The sequence below is a fragment of the Brienomyrus brachyistius genome, chromosome 12 (assembly GCF_023856365.1).
Source record: "Brienomyrus brachyistius isolate T26 chromosome 12, BBRACH_0.4, whole genome shotgun sequence".
Taxonomy (NCBI): domain Eukaryota; kingdom Metazoa; phylum Chordata; class Actinopteri; order Osteoglossiformes; family Mormyridae; genus Brienomyrus; species Brienomyrus brachyistius.
The window spans coordinates 15,664,778-15,673,811 of record NC_064544.1 but is presented as its reverse complement, the minus strand read 5'-3'; the positions used below and the strand labels follow the sequence as shown (position 1 = coordinate 15,673,811).

Sequence of the window (9,034 nt, the reverse complement as noted above, 5' to 3'; positions counted from 1 at the left end):
TTCTTTTCTGGAACTGTTTATCTGCCACAGGATCACTGCATCCCTGGAGCTTATTACAAGGAGCACAGGGAATGAGGCAGGAGGCACCCTGACAGGCTGCAGGTCCATCATTGGGCACACAGACTCACACAATGTGGGGCATTTAAATACCCCAATACACCCGGAACTGATTTTGTTCAATGGCTAAGAAAGAAACTCACAATGATGTGAGGCCAGAGTCCCATCTAATGCACTATCAAGAATCAAGGCATGAGTTTGGGTTATCAGAAATCAGCACCACAAACAGTGCTTTCAGAAACTGAGCAGTTTGATCTTGTTTTTGCTTTTTAGGGATAAATGGTACATATTCATGACCAAATTGCCATATTGTTTTGACAATGACCCTTTCACTAGATTTTAACTGTAAATATACAGACGGCAATAAAAAGGAATTCTGTGGGTTCCAAACGTGAAATGTAAATTTGTACAAAATGAAACTCAGTGATGAGTCTGAGAGAATACAAATGCGTTCAGTACAATCTAAAGAAAAATGAAACTCTTTGCAAATTTAATGGCAATGTAACAAAAAAATTAACTAACCAAAGCCCCATTGTTATTGCTGGGAAATGGGGTTACACTGCCACCAGCTTTTTTATACTCTGGTCAAGATAATATGCATGTCCATGGGTCAATAGGCAATTATACTTAATAAATTATACCCAAAGATTGGGGCTAAACACCAACACTATAAAGGGGGAAATTACGCCAAACACAGAACCACTGCGACCTCAAAATCCCACACATTCCACATGGGTCAAAGGTGAAAAAGGTGACAGAGATGCAAACCCACCCACCCCCCCCCAGGAACCCCTTCACCTTAGTGGGGTCCATTTGGACTGTGCCTTCTGAAAGGGAAAAACCCAAAAAGGAGACAGAACGTTGATGGAATTCACACTTTTCAACCTAGACACAATCATCCGGACAATGAGGCCAAAGACATGAAGCCCAGGACTTACTAAACACCCCCTGCAACTTGTGATATTCCACAGGTACCTGAGAGAGATCAGGAGTCTGACACTGGGACAGACGCTGAGAGTGACACAGAGGAGCCCTGGCAATGATGATGCCTTTCTCCCAGTTGATCTGCTGGTTATATCTCAGGTGTCCCAATACCAAAGGAGCCTGGGGAGAGTCAATAACGATCAGGGATATCATTTCTACATGATTCTGAGATTTACCAGAATGCTCACAGTAGACATCCTTCTTCCTGTGAGTGACAGAGCCACCATGGGCACACGCACTGGAGTGGTGGGAATCCCCCACTGCTGGACCAGGGCGGCACCGATGAATCTGTCTTCGGCTCCAGAATTGATGAGGGCAGCTGTTCACTGCCGATGCAACCCCAATGATATCACCACAGAGAAGAGGGTTCTTCTTGGAGAAGATGACAGAACTGAGGCCACGCCAACCTGAATTCCCTTCCCTACTGGTGGGCATGCCCTTTTACTGAGCGCTAAGCAATAAAGTGTCCTAGCTTCCTACAATACTGGCACGTGGACATTCACTACTGCCGCTTAGCTGGTGATAAACAAGCCTGGTTAATCTGCCTGTTCTCGCACTGTCTCTCGCACTAGTAAATCCTGCTCTCAACACGTAAGGCTAATTCAATTCAGTTACCGAGGGGGCGTGTCCTGTCAGATGGAATCCTCGAAGGGGCCAGGTTGACGGGATTACAATTGGGCGTCCCCGGAATGGTCCATGACAATCATTACACTTATTACTATACATAATATACATACTAGGGCAATATTAAATATTCACTTATAAATAACTGCTTACTTATTCTTTGCTGTTTAAATATTGTTAAATGCCCACTTATTGTTAAATGCCCACTTATTGTTAAATGCTTACTTCTCCGATGTTGTCACGGAGATCTACGGTCACTTACCTGTAATCCCTATAAGAAGAACAAAATTGGGCACCCAGGTGAGAAAGGATTGGGGATTGGGATTATTATCAATGGTAATGGCTGATTTTTGTATTTTGTATGTGTGGTGAATGAGAGTGTATATGAGGATGAGATCCCCCACTGCTGGACCAGGGCGGCATCGATGAAACTGCCTTCGGATCAAGAATTGCTACTAAATAGCTACTTGCTTAATCTTAAAGTCTAAAACAACTGAAACTGTGACAAAAAGCTGGATGAGGACCTAAGTTCATCTAGCCAGCATGCACAGTGAGGAGGATGGTAAGGGAGGTAAAAGATTCTCCAAAGCTCATTATTAGAGAACTGCATCAAAGGGTGGCATCTTGGGGTCACCAAGTCTCCATAACAACCATTAGAGGCTATCTACATGGCAACAGGTTGTTTGGGAGGCATGCCAGGAAAACGTCTTTGCTGTCCGACAATCACAAATGTAAATGAGTTTGGAGTTTGCTCAATACTACTGGGACTTTAATGTGTTACTGCTTTGGTCAGATGAGACTAAGATTGAACTTTTTGGCAACAAACACTCCAGGTGGGTCTGGCGTTAAACAAAGGATGAATATGCGGAGAAGCACCTCATGCCCACTGTTAAGCATGGAGGAGGACCTGTGATGCTGTGGGCATGTTTCTCTTCCAAAGGCCCTGGGAACCTTGTCAGAGTGCATGGCATCATGACCTCTTTGAAATACAAGGACATTTTAAATGAAAATCTGGTGGCCTCTGCCAGAAAACTGAAAATGGGTCATCATTGGATCTTTCAGCATGATAACGATCCAAAACATATGACTAAGTCAACAGAGAAATGCTTCACTAGACACAAATCAACCTTCCTCCAGGGCCAGCTCAGTCCCCAGACCGAAATCCCATAGAAGATCTGCGGGGTGAGCTGAAGAGGAGAGTGCATGAAGGAGGACCCAAGACTCTGGATGATGTGGAGCGATTGTGCAAAGAGGAACAGCCAAAGATCCCTCTCTGTGTATTCGCCAACTTTCAGTGTGAGATTATGCTACTGCAATGAAAAAGATTTTATTATAAGCCTAAGTACACATCTTTACCAAGGGTGCCAATAATTTTGGAGGGTGCTGTAAATATACATGCAGGAAACCCGATTCCTGGCCACATATCAATGTCTGTAGTCCACTGGTCCTTTGGAAAATTGTACAGATCTCTGTTGAGTTCAATTGCTTTTAATTTATGCAGATAATCATTTGTTTCGCAGTTCCCTGACTTACAGTAAATCAGCCATTTTGTGGCCACTCAGTCTGTCTGAGGGGGGCGTGTCCCAGCAGGGAAGTGATGTTATACCTTTATTGCATACCATTTATTACAGGTCCTTAGATAATACAAGAAACAGTTGACCTGATTCCTACCTGTACGCAGAGAGAAACACAGCTCCTGTTAAGGTTGGTACCATCTTAAAGGGAAAACACATAGACACATGATCCATGTGAGACGCTTCACCAGAGTTAGTGTAACTTGATGTTTTCAACAGCGGTAATCTGTAGCAAAAAGGTAATACCCTCTATATATCTATATCATATATTCATGCTCTTGTCAGTGTACATATGAAGGACTCTGTCATAAATTAAAAATATTTGTGTACTAGAAATACAGTTGGGAGAGCTGATATACTTTGGTTTATAGTAGACAAATTCCAGCCGAAGTGGAGAATTCTGTGCTGCGTTAAGGATACAGTACTGGGCTTCCGGGGGGAAAAAATGCAAACTACATGGAAAACTAGAATAGAAAAATACTGTAGTGATCAAAGGTAATGCTGGTCACATGATTGTTGTGCCTTTCAGTTTCTGTTATGAGCTCTCACAGGATCCTTGTACTTTTCAGCAATGGAGAGTTCGGAGGACAACACTGCTCTGCACATTCAAGCCGTAAGTGTATAATCATTAAAATTAAGTTAATTATGTTATCTGTATTAGTGAGATTTTGTTTGCTGTGCTCAGCAGCCTCTACTTTGTGGTACTCAGATGTCCTTGGATTGGAGAGTTGCATGTTTTATTAGTTAGCAAATCACCTTAGCAAGTCCCTTAGTCCATCCTTATTATTAGTTCTCTGCTTCTCCAAAGGTTTTTATAATGTATACTACTAAAAGTTTTTGCACACATGTTGCTTGTTACCCACTTAACATTTACTAAAAATACATTGAATATTTTTTGCTAACAAATAAATTTACAATATGCTCAGAATTTGAGTACCTCTATTAGCAAGAAAATGTCACTTTGATTTATAAAGGTAAGCTTCTCTAGCAGTTATAACAGCTGAGAAAATTTGAGGCATTCTTTCTGCGAGGGACATTAAATACTGCTCTGCTTCATGGGGTGAAAGAGTTAACTAGTGCATTTAAAGTTAAAGGACAGCCTAGAATACTATCACCATGCAATCGGTTAATAGTATGTCAGACATGCACTGTTACGTACTCTTTCCGTGTTACAAAGTAAACTTGTTGTATTTGACTTATATTTTCATTTATAATGTTCACTCAACTTTCCAATGCTTAGAACATTCATTCTAAATCATGATGTCTGCATTATCTTTTACGTACAGGACATGTCTATTGCCACACAGGAAACTTAAACAAGGCTGAACATACATTTCCACCCACACGAATAGGGAAATCATTTAATTACCTTTATTAATCCTGACCTCAAGTCTATTGTTACCATTTTTCTATTTTAAATTGATGTGACTTTTTTATGATCTTTTTTGTTTAAGTTTTTAAGATACCTTTTTTGGGGTCCTTATATTGATTTTAAATCATTTCATCATTAGTAATTTGAAACTATTTTCAAACCACTCATAACATCTTAAGTCAGGTTCACCTGTATCTATAATTTTATTGTAAGACACTAATTATTTCTCTTTTTCTTCTTTAGGAGATTAATGAAATATTGGTTAAAGGTAATAAAAACTTGCCAACCAGAAAGCATGTTTTCCATGTCCAAACAGGCCGAGTAATCAAGTTATACTGAGGTTAAATTACTAGATATTGAAAATACAGTGTTTTTATATACTTTTCCTCTTTCAGGCTATGATGACTGGATGGATAAGCAATCTGCAGATGTGGTGTAAGTTAAGCGCTTATATTTGGCTTTTAAATTAAAATGTGATGGAGAAAAAAATATATCCCAGCAGAGGAAATTTGTAAAAGCTAATTAGCCAAATATCTAAAATCCAATCAATCTTCTTACCACTTATCCTGGCCAGGGTCACAGGAAAATATGTAAAACACATAAAAACCATTACACACTTAGAAATGAATAATAAAATACTTGCATGAATATGAAATTAAAACTTGACTTCAAGACAGACAAATTTGTAGGTTCAAATTTATGTCCAGTTTCGTGTTGCCCTTCTCTGTGTAGTGACATTAGAGATATTGGATACCGTATGATATGAATTATATCAAGAATATCAGATGTATTTATAAAAGCACAATCTGTAAGTTCATTGCCTCTCGTTTCCTTCCTACAGGTCATTTAAAACAGAAAATCGGATAGAAAATAGCATTTCCTTATTCCTAACTTTATTTAAGTTCTCTGTTGACATCTTAGAGCAAAAAGTCAAAGATTTGAGAGAGCTTGCAGATGGTCTGGAGCGTGTTCACTTTGGAACCACAGTGGGCAGCTTGACAGGGGGGGTGGTCAGTGTAATCGGAGGGGTCACCTCTGTGGTTGGATTAGTCCTGGCCCCCTTCACCTTTGGAGCTTCTCTGGCTGTGACTGGGGTGGGACTTGGCATAGCTACTGTCGGAGGGGTGACTAGTGGTGTCTCCAACATCACCAAAATGGTTAATGAGTCAATGGATCGCAAGAACTTTGAAAAACTTATAAAGGACTATGAAGACTTGATGCAGCCCATCACTGAATGTCTGAGAGAGCTCAGTGAAAACATAGAGAAACTGCAAAAGCTGAAATCCACCAAAAAAAAACCTGAGGGGGGATCCCCCCAGAATGTCGATAATATGATGCAGGTTGGAGCCCGGCTGGGAAGGAGTCTGGTTGGGGGTGTGCCTGAAATAGTTCGGCTGGTTCAGGTGGTCAACCTGGGCAAGGTAGCTGCTCAAGCATCTAGAGCTGTGCAGGTGGCGGGAGTCTTCACCGGTGTGTTTTCTAGCCTCTTCATCGCTCTGGATGTGTATTTCATCGCTAATGATGCCAAAGAGATCCATAACATGAGGGGAACTAATACTAATTCGCCAAAGGAGGAAAAGTCTGCTGCAGTTGAGTTCATAGCAGTGATCAGAAAGACAGCCGGGCAGTTAGAGGATGGTCTGAATGAGCTGAAAAAACTGGAGAATATGCTTAATGAAGGTGGGGCTCAGAGAGCTCAATAATCAACTCAATGTGCACTCTTTATGCAATGCTTAAATATAATAGAGGCCACAATGACATTCTTAACACATATTACAAATATTTTGTTGTAGATTTTATTGTAGTGACATTTTGTGTTCTTCTTAATTTGTAAATAAATGTATTGAAAAAGTCTTAAATAACCAGATGACCAAATTCTGAAATAAACGCAAGAAAATGAAAATGAGGCCAATACAAAAGTACTGGACTGCATTGATGTCCTCACATTCTCAACTTTCCTTCAATAAAACGACCTCTTTTCCAAACTAGCCTTATGCCTAAGCTATCATAAGCTCTGTTTTTGGATTCCTTTTGACTTCTTTTCATTTTGAGGTGCTTAGTTTCCAGCACCATTTCTTTTTTGCAACTGTTTATCTGCCACAGGATCACTGCATCCCTGGAGCTTATTACAAGGAGCACAGGGAATGAGGCAGGAGGCACCCTGACAGGCTGCAGGTCCATCATTGGGCACACAGACTCACACAATGTGGGGCATTTAAATACCCCAATACACCCGGAACTGATTTTGTTCAATGGCTAAGAAAGAAACTCACAATGATGTGAGGCCAGAGTCCCATCTAATGCACTATCAAGAATCAAGGCATGAGTTTGGGTTATCAGAAATCAGCACCACAAACAGTGCTTTCAGAAACTGAGCAGTTTGATCTTGTTTTTGCTTTTTAGGGATAAATGGTACATATTCATGACCAAATTGCCATATTGTTTTGACAATGACCCTTTCACTAGATTTTAACTGTAAATATACAGACGGCAATAAAAAGGAATTCTGTGGGTTCCAAACGTGAAATGTAAATTTGTACAAAATGAAACTCAGTGATGAGTCTGAGAGAATACAAATGCGTTCAGTACAATCTAAAGAAAAATGAAACTCTTTGCAAATTTAATGGCAATGTAACAAAAAAATTAACTAACCAAAGCCCCATTGTTATTGCTGGGAAATGGGGTTACACTGCCACCAGCTTTTTTATACTCTGGTCAAGATAATATGCATGTCCATGGGTCAATAGGCAATTATACTTAATAAATTATACCCAAAGATTGGGGCTAAACACCAACACTATAAAGGGGGAAATTACGCCAAACACAGAACCACTGCGACCTCAAAATCCCACACATTCCACATGGGTCAAAGGTGAAAAAGGTGACAGAGATGCAAACCCACCCACCCCCCCAGGAACCCCTTCACCTTAGTGGGGTCCATTTGGACTGTGCCTTCTGAAAGGGAAAAACCCAAAAAGGAGACAGAACGTGGATGGAATTCACACTTTTCAACCTAGACACAATCATCCGGACAATGAGGCCAAAGACATGAAGCCCAGGACTTACTAAACACCCCCTGCAGCTTGTGATATTCCACAGGTACCTGAGAGAGATCAGGAGTCTGACACTGGGACAGACGCTGAGAGTGACACAGAGGAGCCCTGGCAATGATGATGCCTTTCTCCCAGTTGATCTGCTGGTTATATCTCAGGTGCCCCAGTACCAAAGGAGCCTGGGGAGAGTCAATAACGATCAGGGATATCATTTCTACATGATTCTGAGATTTACCAGAATGCTCACAGTAGACATCCTTCTTCCTGTGAGTGACAGAGCCACCATGGGCACACGCACTGGAGTGGTGGGAATCCCCCACTGCTGGACCAGGGCGGCACCGATGAAACTGGCTCCAGAATTGATGAGGGCAGCTGTTCACTGCCGATGCAACCCCAATGATATCACCACAGAGAAGAGGGTTCTTCTTGGAGAAGATGACAGAACTGAGGCCACGCCAACCTGAATTCCCTTCCCTACTGGTGGGTATGCCCTTTTACTGAGCGCTAAGCAATAAAGTGTCCTAGCTTCCTACAATACTGGCACATGGACATTCACTACTGCCGCTTAGCTGGTGATAAACAAGCCTGGTTAATCTGCATGTTCACGCACCGTCTCTCGCACTAGTAAATCCTGCTCTCAACACGTGAGGCTAATTCAATTCAGTTACCGAGGGAGCGTGTTCTGTCAGATGGAATCCTCGAAGGGGCCAGGTTGACGGGATTACAATTGGGCGTCCCCGGAATGGTCCATGACAATCATTACACTTATTACTATACATAATATACATACTAGGGCAATATTAAATATTCACTTATAAATAACTGCTTACTTATTCTTTGCTGTTTAAATATTGTTAAATGCCCACTTATTGTTAAATGCCCACTTATTGTTAAATGCTTACTTCTCCGATGTTGTCACGGAGATCTACGGTCACTTACCTGTAATCCCTATAAGAAGAACAAAATTGGGCACCCAGGTGAGAAAGGATTGGCGATTGGGATTATTATCAATGGTAATGGCTGATTTTTGTATTTTGTATGTGTGGTGAATGAGAGTGTATATGAGGATGAGATCCCCCACTGCTGGACCAGGGCGGCATCGATGAAACTGCCTTCGGATCAAGAATTGCTACTAAATAGCTACTTGCTTAAACTTAAAGTCTAAAACAACTGAAACTGTGACAAAAAGCTGGATGAGGACCCAAGTTCATCTTGCCAGCATGCACAGTGAGGAGGATGGTAAGGGAGGTAAAAGATTCTCCAAAGCTCATTATTAGAGAACTGCATCAAAGGGTGGCATCTTGGGGTCACCAAGTCTCCATAACAACCATTAGAGGCTATCTACATGACAACAGGTTGTTTGGGAGGCA

At 41.3% G+C, this 9,034-nt stretch overlaps 1 protein-coding gene across 1 annotated transcript; it reads left to right on the top strand.

Annotated features, from left to right (window-relative positions):
* The first annotated feature begins 3,791 nt into the window (after positions 1-3,791).
* LOC125704849 (apolipoprotein L3-like) lies at positions 3,792-6,714 on the top strand. Its single transcript, XM_048970983.1, has 4 exons — positions 3,792-3,852; positions 4,855-4,879; positions 5,007-5,046; positions 5,453-6,714. Exons 1-4 carry the CDS (start codon positions 3,811-3,813, stop codon positions 6,312-6,314), a joined length of 969 nt encoding a protein of 322 aa, XP_048826940.1. The 5' UTR covers positions 3,792-3,810; the 3' UTR covers positions 6,315-6,714.
* The last annotated feature ends 2,320 nt before the right edge of the window (positions 6,715-9,034 follow it).